Raw genomic sequence first — 13,189 nt, 5'->3', positions numbered from 1 at the left:
GATTTCCATAATGTTTTATAACTGTATACCGTATTTTAATGCAACACTTGCCTCTGTCCTCGATGTGCTTTACTACTCCGTCCTGTGAACTTCTTCGTCTTCCGCCGGTTTGCTCAATACTGTACTCCTCCACACGCACTTCTAAGGATTTTATGCACTGTTCGCGGATGCGCTGTGCTTGCGATACGCACTAGACAGATGCGAGATATATTGCATTGGAAAGCTTACTTTCTGTGCTTTCTAATGAGACCTAGTAGTATCCTCTAGGGTGAAGGGTAGCCTAACGGCAATCGAAGCATTAGGAGCAACAGAACGGCGTAGTTGCTGTACTAGCCTCCGTGGTACTGCTTTTGGTATGGTATGGTAAAACTTTATTGAATACCTGCAGATCGTGAGTGTTCACGAAGCAGGCCGCTCCGACGTGGGAACCGAGAGACCGAGTCTCTCGGCCGCATCGTGGGCCTGCTGGACAGCCCAGAGTTGGTCGGCCAGAAAAGGGCTGCGGAGGACCGCCTCCCATCTGGCCGAGCTGTTATGGATGATAGAGTCTTACTGGGCACACTGCCAGAGCATGTGTTCTAACGTGGCTATTTCTCCACAATCCCGGAAAGTACAATTGATGTAAGTATCCGGATAGATTTTATGTAATAGCGACGGATTGGGATACGTATTCGTTTCTGGTAGACGGTGCAATAGAGCTCAATAGGCTTGAGCACTATTGAGCCGCGGGTAAGGAACGAAGTAGGTTCTACGGCTGAGATAGTAGTATTTAGTAATTTCGCTGTAGGTGGAGGGCGTGTCCCTTTGGTCTGGGGAGTCTGCTTCCAATTGGTCGAGGGTAGTGCGGTGGTCAAATTCACCCGCAGCCTCGTGAGCCGACTCGTTGAGGTTGGGAGGAGCCCCCTTTATCTGACCCCGATGTGCGGGAAACCAATAAATGGAGTGGTGCGTGATTGCCTTGCCCCCAGAAGTCTGAGGGCTAGTTTGGAAACAGTGGCTTTTCCAAATGCTATGACAGCAGACCTTGAATCACTATAGATGGCATCCCGCGAGCTATGCAGCACGGCTAGTGCAATAGCCATTTGTTCAGCAATTTCGGAGACCCTCGTCCGAACAGAGGCAGCATTGGTCATTCCATGCCGACCACCGACAGTGACGATGGCGAACGGTCGACGTCCCTTACAGGAAGCGGCATCCACAAAGCTGACCTGTCGCTGATCACTGTGTGTTTGCGTAAGGAGGTTGGCCGCCCTTTCCCACCTTCTACCGCGATTATAATTGGGGTGCATGTTCCTAGGTATGCGCGTGACCATAATGTTCTCAAGAATCGACGGAGAAACGTCAGAGAACTCCTCCAGTACTGTATCGGGGTGATATACGAGTACCTGCAAGATGGATCTTCCTGCCTTCGTGAGGCGAATTACCTATGCGCGCTCCGGGGCCTCTGCAATCTCTTTCAGAGTATTATGAAGGCCAAGATGAATTAAGCGCTCTGTACAAGCGTATACAGGTATCCCGAGAACCCGCTTAGTAATCTTTTTCAACTGTGCATTCAATTTCTCCCGCTCTGGCCCATTTCCATCGATGCATGGCTGCCACGTATGTAAGGTGGAACAGATCGAAGGCATGCATTAGTCGAATGAGGTTATCCTCCTTGAGTCCATGATGCCGATTTGGTACCATCCGGACTAAACGAAAGGCACTTTCAGTTTTAGCAACTAGCTTGCTTATAGTCTAGCCATTTGTAGACCGGACATCACATGCCTCCTGTCGGAATTAATGAGGAGTGCGACGGGAAGATACTGGGCTCAGCCACACGCTCGTCACGTCCGCCTTAAAAGACTGGATCCCGATATGAAACTTCCTATTCTGCGTGGAATTCCACGCCCTCATACATGCCTGATACACAGACTGCGATTGGGCGTCGGCTTCACGAGCAAATATTTGCACATTATTGGACGGACAGACTCCCCGGAGTGTTCAGTGTGTGGCACTGTAGAGACTATGGAACATGTGCTCGTGGTGGGCCCTGAGTATGCGCGCGAAAGACTGACAATGGCAGATACCTTGAAACATTTACACAATGGACCACTGTCGGAGGAACTCTTGCTAGCCGCATGGCCACAGAGTTGGCAGACGACAGAGACAATGCGTGCTCTTTCACGTTTCCTAGGTGACACAGGCCTGGGCTCACGCCTGCGATACCAGTTGTTTAATGTGTCCTTCACCTCGTTCCTCCAATTATCATCCCCCATTGTGACCCTTTTTCTTCCCCTCTTCCCCTTCCCTTACGTTGAGTAGCAGGTCAGATGCTCGATTATCCAGCCGACCTCTCTACATTTTCCAGTCATTAAAATACTCCTTCTTGCCATTTGTACCCACTGACTCAACGATCATGCCCAAGACCTTGATCGAATGGACTCTGGGTATACGGCAACCTTTTCTTGGATATAGGTTAATGTCTCTGTCTTCTAACGATGTCCACCCCTTGTGCCTTCGACCGCGTTTCTTGGGACTACACAGTAAGAGTTCTAAATTCAAGGGCGAGCTTCTGAGACCGGTGGGTTCAAGATAGGATTCGATAGTGTCTATGGCCTCCTGTAAGGCTCCTTCAATCTTACCATCATTGCTTCCTGCGCACCATATAGCTATATCGTTAGCGTACATAGTGTGTTTGATGCTTTCAATCTCGAGAAGCTTTCTGCTAGGGTCGACCATGGCTATATTGAACAAAGAGGGGGAAATGACTGACCCAGGTTGGGTGACCCTCTTGCCAAGTTCTAGCAGTTGTCATTCGAGATCGGCCACATCCCTATCCGACATGAACGATCTAATACAGTTGTAAAATTTCTCACGCAGATTGAACCAAGATGTCGAGGCTAGTATGGGCGAATGTAGAGCGTTGTCGAAGGCCTTCTCAAGATCAAGACCAAAACGGCCACAGTGCCGCTAGAGTCGTTGTCTATGATTTGATGCTTAACGAGTTTCATGGCATCCTGTGTGGATAGGCCTGCTGTCGTTATTCTCCAAGAACCACGAGAGTCGATTCATTACCGCGTGACCACTACTTTACCCACACAGGTATAAGCGAGATGGGCCTCAAGTATTCAGCGCTAGGTGTCTTGCCAGGTTGGGGATGAGTACTGCCAGAGCACTCTTCCAAGGCAAATTGGAAGTTTCCATTCCTTAAAATATCATTATTTTCCTCTGTTTGGTATGCGATCGATTTATCATCCAGAATTCGCAACGTGGTACTGCGTTTGCGGCAAAACTATTGGACATAAGAAAATGCGGCTTGCAGTGCCTTTAGATGAAATGCCATAGAAAATTTATATGGACAGATATTGCGCATGAGGAAGTTCGAAATTTATATCCGCAACAATAAAAAGGTACAGGACAGTAAATATTTAGCATTGAATATGTCTTCTTTTTCTTTTCAAGGGAACAATTTTTTTTGTCATGTATTAAGCTGCATATTATTTGTCATGTAAGCGAACTCCTCCTGTGTTCTGATAATTAGTTTACAAATTCTTACTACCTCGAAATGGCCATTTATTGCTATACTTGACAACACATTCCCGAAGAGCGGACAAAACTAATTAAGCTAAAACTCCGAAATTTTCTATAATCAAGCATCAATCCCTTCTCTCTATTTCCATGGAGAGAAAATCGTCTTATCCTTATCAGGGAATCTACACGGGCGAAGTACGTGACTTTAGCTAATATTTATGCTGGCCAGGTTCGTGCAAATTGACGTTCTTTTCCATGTACATGCGTGATGATTCACTACGAGTGTTGTCCATTAGCAGAGCCATAAAATGTCCTGTGATGACTAGTCAGTCAGGAATTTTATTAAGCATTCCTTCGAGACAATATTTCCAATGGATAATAAATCTCAGCCGTTTTCTTCTAACGTTGAAGCATCTTTAAAAAAAAAGAAGAACGTCAAGCTGTTTAAGTCAGTTCCACTATTTGCCAAATGTCAAACATAATAAAACGGGCAAAACGCGGACTAATTCTCCCTCTGCACGTTCTGCGTCAATTGCCGGCAGGTGAAGTTTGCATGAAGTGAAGTTAGAAATGTCGATTCAGCGGAGTCCCAAAACAAGTTTTCGGCCCCGGAACACAACTGGCACGGCCGACTTCAGGTGTGCGAGCGGGTGTGCCGAGGTAGCCGTAGTTACCAAGACATACCCATCGTTTATCCCCATTCCCGCTAACAACGCAACCCATGAGTCGTAAAAATATGTTACTAGGGTGCGCCGACTGAAGTAGCTATTCGAACAATCGTGCAAGCTATTGAGCGCGCGTGGCCGCCTTATTTGCTAGAACCGTTTCCTGCCGGAACCAATACCCGTTATTATTAATATTTTTTTCGCAGTCAGGTTCGGTTCGGGTTCAGGGACGTTACGAAATATTTTGCGTTCAGCTTCACCCAAAATTGTGGTTCGGGTACTGTTTTCATTTAGGGTTCGGTTCGACACCCTGCTCTCTGTGCAGCTGAGGCCGATGGAGTTCGCACCACATCGTCTCGATTGTCCCACGCATTCGAGTCTCCCCTCGCCCTTCTTGCATTTCACTGCAAAGCAGGTCTTCCCTCTGGTCTTTCACATTTTAAAGGAATAGTACTGAAAGCTGTGCTCGCCCTCTCGGCGATACATTGCTGGAGAAGTTGGCGGTGGCTGATGCCCGCCTGCTGCCGGTTCAGAAGGCGTTCAATGGCCGCGCACTTGTGGCGACCCCTGGCGACGGTGTGCCGACTGCTCGCTACAAAAGGTTCCATAGGCTCTCTTTACAGCGGTTCCTGGGCGGCGCCATGTTTGATCACGTAGTAACGTGTCTGTGGCATTGGCTCAACTGCCTCCGTGTGTAAAATGGATGTGCATAACGCTTGGGGCGGCTCACGAAACCTCTGCGTCAGTGGATATCGTCGACAATGACTGGGTGGACGACGCAAACCTTTGGAGTTCATCACGCCTTGTCGGCGCTATGACATCGCGTTCTAACCACACTGGTAACCTAATCAGATAAGATAGTGTGCCTTATGACATGCCTTCGCGGCATCTGGATACACGGCAGCGCTGTGAGGAAGTCGACGTAGATACGCGATCATGCACTATGCCGATGCTTCAATGTAAATGAGGGTCTGTTCACCAGATCAAATCCGTTCACAGTAACGTTTAAAGTACTTTTCGGATTCCGAGAGCTCTGTGCACACAACACACAGAGGAATTAAAAAAGGTCCCCCTCATTTTAGCAACCATGTTATGCCCTGTGCGCTCGAATTTGATGCACGTCGATGCGTCGTAATGAACAATGAAGCTCTAATCGTCTCTCTTCGCGGGAACTTCAATAAACAGAATAACTGGCAATGCTGCGTTAAGGTGATTGCGTCTACGCCGCTGACAACTTGTCAATGTTGTCAGTTCATTCGCAGTGTGTCTGTAGGTAGAAGGTGCATTTGTTACGTGAGGCACAACCTGAAGTGTCTGGGCTTGGAGGCAAATCGGGAGACCGCTCGTGCCGGCAGGAGCTGCAATGCTGGTCGAGGGTGCCACGGGCTGCACTGCTGCAATCTGCTGTGCCGGAGTCTTCCAGCTAGTCTGTACTTCAGTACTGCACTCGGCACGCTGACTGTACAATTTTTTGGTACCTTAGAAGGCATCGAGACTGCTTCTTACTCAGATTTGTGCATATAAATCGCTTCGATGGGGTACGAAAAATGTCTAAAAAGCGCATACATGTCTCCAAAGATGTTCCTTGCGTACAACATGCATACTGTGATGTGCGTACATATATTCCGCTAGAAAATAAATAAGTGACACAATAGTAAAAGAAAAACAAAAACGGATGAAAAGCGAACACAAAAGCTGCAGGGAACAAGGGTCGCGCACCTCTGCGTCACTATTACGTCACAATTGTTGCACGTCTTGGCTATAGCGCTTGAACAAGGTGCATCTTTTCTTGGGGTTGAGGGGGTCGCCCTGGGAGCAGCCGAACGCCGAGCTGAAAGCGGCAACGTGACGAACGGCCGCGTTGCATTCGTCGCCCAGAGCCTCCGACTGACCTCGGCACTTCTGGAAGCACCAGGAGACGAACAGCAGCTGCGAAGCCGTGAAGCGTTTCGCGACCGCCAGCGTCCCGTGAGAACCGTACTCCTCAAAGGCGTCCGTAAGGACGTTCAGGGACGCCAAGTCCAGCAGCGTCGACGCAGCGTCTCTGCCGATTGACTTGACGCACGTCCGCGCGTCGTCCACGGACTGCGCCGTTGCGTTAACGCCACTGTAGTGCGTGATGGCCATCTGAGCAGACGCTCTTGCCACGACCGCTCCGAATGCTCCGTACTTGACGGCGTCCACCAGGTTCGGATCGTAGAGCGGGAACGAGAGGACGTACGGCGCGAGGACAAAGTCGTCGCGCAACTGAGTGTACGGGGACATGGACATGATCGTTTCCCAGCCCAAGGTGTACGGAATGGAGCCTGCTCGCCCGGATCGACTCGCTTGCCACGCAGCGTGCCAGTTGTGTGCGAGGGAGTTATTCATGTCTGGCAAGAGCGTGTCGGCCGCGCTGGTTGCGTTCGCGCTGTTGTGCGCCGTTTGGTTCAGAGCTTTCAGGACGACGTCCAGAGAAGCCCACCGGAACTTCGGGGACGTTTCGTTGGAGAACGGTGGCGTGGAGGATAGGTGAGCCGCTAGCTTGTTTCTGATGACCGAAACAATGCGCTCCACGTCGTCTCGAACGGGCAGAAAGACTTGGGTGTTGTACGGGGCGAAGAGGTAATCTCCGATGAACTTGTAGACGAGAGCGTAACAAGTCCGTCCGTGAAAGTACATGATCTTTTCGGGGTTCGTCGTGCTGTAGAAGTTGGAAACGAGATCGCGGTTGGCAAACAGGCTGACATACCTGACCGCCATCCACGAGATGAAGAGGTGAGTGCGAGCCTCGCCCTCGCGCTTCCACAGGTCGAGAAATTTCTTTACGTATCTCGGGCTATCGGTGAAGAAGGACGGCGCGACAGTCACGTTCCATTGTTCTAAGAACTTCATCCACTTGTTCTTTTCCAAACTTCTTGTGTCCAGCTCTTCGGCCGCACCGATTGTCGCTAAGTCGGCGAGGGGCTGGAAGAACGTCGACTCCAACTTGTCGGTATCATTGAAGTTGACGGCGCCGTTGGAATCCTCTTCAGAGAACTTTGCCTTCAGGAAGTTGAAGCTGCGCATCTTGCTCTCCAAATAGCTCCGCAGTCTATTTTCTGTGAGAGCCATGTTGAAGGAGAGAGGTATGCGCATCCACACACCCTTCTTCCATGGGACTACCTGAATGATGACCGGCCAGTCGAGCTCCACGCTTAGGCTTAGCAAAGTGCGCAGGGCGTCGGGCGTCGAGGGTCGACGCGGCCAGACAATGCCAGCGCGCAGAAGGAACTCTCGGATCACGGGAAGTTCGTCACGATCGCCGCGCCACACCATGTCGCAGGAGCGGTAGAAGAGGCTCACTTTCTGCAGGAAGTCCTGGCCTTGGGACGGCGTCCCCTGCACGTCCTTGCTGACGACGTTCGTCATGGCGTCGACCGCTCTGACGACCCGCTCCGCTCTCACCGAGTACTTGCGCTTAGAGTGCCAACGGCTGCAGACGTATGCATCGAAGTTGTGACACGGGTCAGCCGACCAGTCGATGCTGTCGTTGAGGAGCTTGGCGAATTGGTTGCAGGCGGCACTGTTGCAGTGTTCGGACTTGAGGGGACCCCCGCGGACGAACAGGGCTAAGATAACCAGGACGGAGGCGACGAGGAGGACCGCGGAGGCAGCTGCTATGACGCTGCTGATGCGGTTCACGGAGGGCTTATCATTCTCAGTGCGCTGGGGAACCAGGCGCTCGTACAGGGCCCGGGGTGACTGCGAAGAGAGAAGGACTGACGTCAGAAGACGCTGTAGTTCTTATATCTGACACATTTGTTTGGGGTGAACTGTTGTTTTCGTTGTACGGTTATGGCTCAGATTTCGCATAGACATTGGTAAAAAAATCAGTACAACTGCATACCTGACGTGGGGCCACAGGTATGCGTGGGAATATGTACTTGTTCGAAAACTTTCAATTGTTCCCTCTGATTAAGCACCCGCGAAAGAAGTACGAACTTTCCTGCTTATGTTCGGCTCGAAACCACTGATGGGGCACTTGTTCATGATTGCCCGAATGACTGCGCTTGTGTTTTAAAATAACTCAGGAGCTCAGATAAATGCAGAGGCCTAAAGTGGTCTGAAATAGTCGGCCAATGTCTGTCGCTGAAGCCAAAGTTTCAACGAGATAGCTTTTCTTAGTTAAGTCTTACCAGGGCTTTGAGGGATTTGCCTGGCGAAGAAAAGTCTTGTCGAAAAGCTGGCTCCAGTGACCGCCGTCGTTCGACCAATCTCGCCGTTGTAATTTGTGCCGGTTTAAGCAGCCCTAATAATGCGACTCGGCCAAAACGAAGTGTGTACTCACCCACGGGTTCGATTTCGACGACGGGTGCTGAGACGGCGGAGCGTCCTGCGCCTGTAATTCACAAAGAAACAAAAAAGAAAAAAGAAACTTACGAAAAATGGCAGGCAACCAAATAAAGGCATCCTGAAATAAAGGGACTGCGCTATGCTCACAACGTGGGGATCGTGGAAATTAGATTGGAAACAACGTCAGTCCTGTAGTGCTGTAATTTTGAAACTTAGTGCGAGTAACACACGACTGCCTCACAAAGTGACAAGCCTCTAGTGCTAGTCAGGCAAAATTGTTATAAAAGCAAGTTATTCAATTGAACTGTATTATTTAGAAAATATTGGCATTGTGATTTGTCGCTCAAAGATTGAATGTCCCTTCAAACCACTCTAGCGGTGTTTGAGAATGGCATTATCAGGCGTAATTTTTTTTTCTTAGTTACTGCTATCTTGTCCCCCCTCCCTCTTTTTTCCCACTCCTTTAGCTACGACAAGAAAAATACAACATCTGGGGAATGGAAAGAAATGTATGGCGAGGTATTCTACTGCAGGTCATGCACTTCGGGGAGCGGAAAATGACAGACTGGAGTACTTACAAGCGGGCTTAGGGGGCTCACTGGACTGCACACTGGAGAGAGTTCCGTGGGCCGTTCAGGGGGCGATTTCACTTCCATGTCCCCCAAACGGGGTCTGTGTGGATGTAGTGGATAAAAACAAACCATTAGAAAGCCGAAGAAATTCCGGTTGTATCCAGTCGAATGTTGTGTTCTTCCTGATTCCTGCATATGTCATTACTGTGCTTGTGCTTTTCCTGTTTGTTAGTTCTATAGGCAGCCCACAGGCGCCTTTTAAGGGCTAATAAATGGTAGTGGCATTGATGATTCATACAAAGACGAGGTGGTACTGGACTACAAAGAGAGAGAAAAAAAAGAAAAGAAATACGGATGAAGCATTTTTCACTTAGCGATGAGATGTGTTATGCTCGCAGGCAAGTTTGCGGTTACTCAGTCAGATCGAGATGCAAAGAGCACGCGTGAGACCTCCGCTGGATTTGGTATACGTATGCACGAGTTTCAATGTCGCTCTTGTCGCTCTACACAACGATATTTGCGTATTTTCCGATAGATTATATGCTATATGGGGTTCACATTTTTCTTTGTCCCTAAGCACATTGATGCCAAAACATGACCGGCTTCGAGATGAGAAAAAGTTGCACCTCGCTGAGTATGGCCACCCCAACGCCACCAGTTCCCTTTTCAAGCCGTATATTTGTCGTTCTTTACTCGGACAATGCTTCCAGTGCTAAGGGAGTGAATGGCACCACGGGAGCTTCGCTCTCTCCTGTCCGGCGCGGAATCCGGGTGAGATAATGTTTTATTGTGACAGCACATAAAAAGACACGAAAGGGATAAAAAAAGGTTGAGCTGAATCAGTTAACTACCTTTCCACGATTCCAGAAAAGCCACTCTCAAAGAGAGGCGTTACGGTGAGCGGCAAGAACGCAAATATGGAAGACCGGTAGCGCCGCCACATTCACGTTTCCGACGACGCCGGTCTGGTCGTCACACACTTTGATGGTGTCTGCTCGAGCCTCGTTATTTATATTTTCTCGGTAAAGTTGCACTAAATAGTGGTCTAGAAAGAGTGAAGACTGAACTTCGCAAATTTCAAGAACTACTACCGAGATAGAACGTCCCGAATACAAAAAAGACGGTTTGAAATCCGTGACGTAACACTGCCGTATCGGCGATTGCGGTAAGCGGGCATCGTACGGAAGCAAGCATTACTGGTCGCTGCGGTTGATGAGCCTCGATAGAACCGCGTCTCAACGCGCATGCGCGGTGCGGTAAGATCCTCAACAATTACCTGCCCTTGCGCTCTTTCACGGGGAACACTGATCGAGGATTCCACGAGTCAGCCCAAATGCTACAGCGGCGTCAGCCAATGACCCTAGGGTTAATGAACACAGACCAGACGGATCTACAATGCTGGTCCTGTTGCGCCACGTTCATCACTGCGAACCCGGTGGCATTTGGCTGCACTCTAATTAAAGCCGATGATCGACGTGTGGCGAGATCGCAGCCGCCTCACCTTGGTTGACGGACTCTCCGATGTTCCATTCTGTGCTCAGGTTGAGTTGCTGAATTGTTCGGCTCGTTTGACTCTCGGGGTCGAGGGCAGGGGCCTTGCGACTCAGATCTTCTTCTTCGTCTGCTTCGCTCCTTGTGCGCACAAAGCCGCATGGCCACAGCGCGTGAGTGGTAAAAAAAGGAAAGGTTAGTACATGTTAATTGCTTTTCGGTACCCCGTGCAAACTTTCCTCGATGTGTAATCGTATGAACACGCGCGAAAGGCCCCTTCACAAATCATAAATCTCCTTTCACTTACTGCAGGCGCAACGTTATGTAGCAGATAACGCTGAGCTTTGGAAAAACGTATCTAGGTCAAACGGGACAGTGTTTCATTGAAACAGCATCGTTTGCATACACTTCAGAACTAAAGCTGGTTATCAAAACGATATGTCTACACATCCATATATTTGGATATGTCTATATGAACTCTACTTCAGCTTCACTGCTTCCGGTGCCTGTGGACAAAATGACGCCAACGAGTATATTTCAGGAGCTAATTTTCTTAATTTGAGCGTTAGTTACACTAAGGATCGCGCAGAAAACAACTAAAACGAAATTTCCCGTACGTACTAACGTATTAAGGCGCCCGCCTAAATAATTTCCTGCGCACTCCGCTGTTCGGAAAGGCCGCGTGATATAAAACACTCATATACATTAAAAAAGAAGGAATAGTCAGCTCACCGGGCAGAAACAAGTTGTCCGCAGTGAAGTGTTTTGAACAAACGACGATTGTGTCACTCACTTTTTTTCCCAATGCGGGAGTTGTGGTTGTTGCCTCAAAACATGGCTCGTACCCAAAGGAGGGATTGCGCCCCCCCCCCCCCCCACTGGTTTGCTCGAAAGCTGCATCTAACAAAATACCATAAAGTGGTAGAGGCATGCATTCAAAAATGAAGGATTAGCAACCAAACTGCTAACAGGAATTTCTTGAGGACCTGAACGTAAGATTAGGATAAAATAAAAATAAGGTAAGCTGTCCAACAGCCGGTAGCCTGCCCGCAAAACCTTCATGACGCTTTAATGAACTTGTGTATGGCAATAATCATTGGCCCATGGCTTGTGTCTAATTGACAGGCACCAAAGGGCAAGGTGTTTGGTCTAGTAAGCAGTAAACCCAGCTTTCTAGTTGGAAATAAGAGGAACATTCTGCGGAGGGAGGAGAAGTGGCAGCAAGAAAGAAAGAAAGAAAGAGAGAAAGAAGGAAGGAAAGAAAGAAAGAAAGAAATGGTTCACATTTTCTGGTTAATTGCTAAAAAGCACAGGTTATATTTATGGATAAACCAGATGTATGAAAGTAGAAATTTAGGCGGGTAACTCTACAGCGGAAACTCGCTAAGGTCACTTGGCATTGTCGTGAAAGGCAGTTGCTCTTGCTCCACTGGAACTTCAGAAGTCGGAAATCATCTGCGGAAAGTAGAGATGAATCATTACCATTTAGAAATAAATGTCGTTTAAATCTAGCTCGTGCAATAAAAGCGAAATCAGGAAGCATATTTAAGACTTAGCCATTTATTGATGAGGAAGCGGAGTCAGCTGATTCATTTAAAAAGGTTCCACAATGACCGGGGACACAGACAAATGGGACTTCAGACATACTGTTCGGGGAAACCGTCGAAAATATACTCACCTGTGACCGATAATTAGAAGTTAAATGTGTACAAACTGAAACCCCTCAGTAACAACTATTACTTTTGAGTCCCGTGAACCCAATTTTCTCATGGCTAGAATAATTGCCAGAAATTCTGCAAGAAATATTCGGGTACAATCAGCGAGGCGGAGAGAAAAAGACCAGTTAAGCTGACTTGAAAAGGTAGCAAATCCGGCCTCCTCTAAATGTTGCGTCCTTTCCGTATAAGTAACCTAGTGAGACGGAAATTTTGCGTGTTTTGGAAGAAATGCCATCAAATAATTGTTTCACGTTTAACGAATTAGATTTTGGAGAAATTAGGCATGGTAGGAGAACAATACCTTTTGATAGCAGCGTCTGAAAAAAAACAACTTGTGGTGGTCGATAACGCCGCCAACGTGTTCAGAAAAATGAACCGGGAGCATTTATGAAAATCGATTGCAAACGGTAGAGGGGTGAGTCGTATATCTTCAGAGAAGTCAGGACAGTAATTTGTTTAAATCTTGACTCAAAAGGAATAATTCCAGCCTTCAGATAATGCACGTCGTTATCCACAATACGTGGTAGCCCAAGACAAAGACGCTGCGCTAGCCTATCTATCAGTAATAAAGGCCTTACTTTGTATGCTGCGCATCCTGAAAAAGGAACACAGCCAAATTCGAGAATGGGGCAGACGCAAAGCTTATAAATAATCAGCAACGTAGACCTGCGCATACTTGTCTTTTTATTACTGAAACGGCGCAACAATCCCATTGGACGTTCTCCTTTACTAGCATTTGTTCCGATTTGCTGCTGCCTCTTTAGCGTACCATCATACGTTATCGCTACAAGCTTCAAGGCTACGACCTGCTGTATCGTCTCATTTCGATAACGAAGAGAACTGAGAACGGGACTTGACAATGGAAACACAAGTAGCGAACTTTTCTTGACGTTAAGGGAAAAGTACAGTCCGTCCAGCC

The 13,189-nt window shown here is 48.3% G+C and overlaps 1 protein-coding gene across 1 annotated transcript; it reads right to left on the bottom strand.

Annotated features, from left to right (window-relative positions):
* Positions 1 to 4,988: 4,988 nt before the first annotated feature.
* On the bottom strand, positions 4,989 to 10,641 carry LOC142564661 (uncharacterized). Its single transcript, XM_075675755.1, has 4 exons — positions 10,563 to 10,641; positions 9,068 to 9,161; positions 8,485 to 8,535; positions 4,989 to 7,898 (listed from the first exon to the last, which is right to left on the bottom strand). The coding sequence occupies exons 1-4, from the start codon at positions 10,589 to 10,591 to the stop codon at positions 5,913 to 5,915; spliced, it is 2,160 nt and encodes a 719-aa protein (XP_075531870.1). The 5' UTR covers positions 10,592 to 10,641; the 3' UTR covers positions 4,989 to 5,912.
* Between the last annotated feature and the right edge of the window lie 2,548 nt (positions 10,642 to 13,189).

Source organism: Dermacentor variabilis, chromosome 11 (genome assembly GCF_050947875.1).
Source record: "Dermacentor variabilis isolate Ectoservices chromosome 11, ASM5094787v1, whole genome shotgun sequence".
Classification (NCBI taxonomy): Eukaryota; Metazoa; Arthropoda; class Arachnida; order Ixodida; family Ixodidae; genus Dermacentor; species Dermacentor variabilis.
The sequence above is the reverse complement of the archived record's forward strand: the minus strand, read 5'-3'. Positions and strand labels throughout refer to the sequence as shown.

Excerpts from the sequence above, each read along its gene's own strand:
- LOC142564661 (XM_075675755.1), bottom strand. The coding sequence starts at position 10,591 with ATGGAACATCGGAGAGTCCGTCAACCAAG. Across the intron at positions 9,162-10,562 it reads CGGAGAGTCCGTCAACCAAG|ACCCCGTTTGGGGGACATGG; the intron begins GTGAGGCGGCTG and ends ACATCCACACAG. Across the intron at positions 7,899-8,484 it reads CGTCGAAATCGAACCCGTGG|TCACCCCGGGCCCTGTACGA; the intron begins GTGAGTACACAC and ends CTCTCTTCGCAG.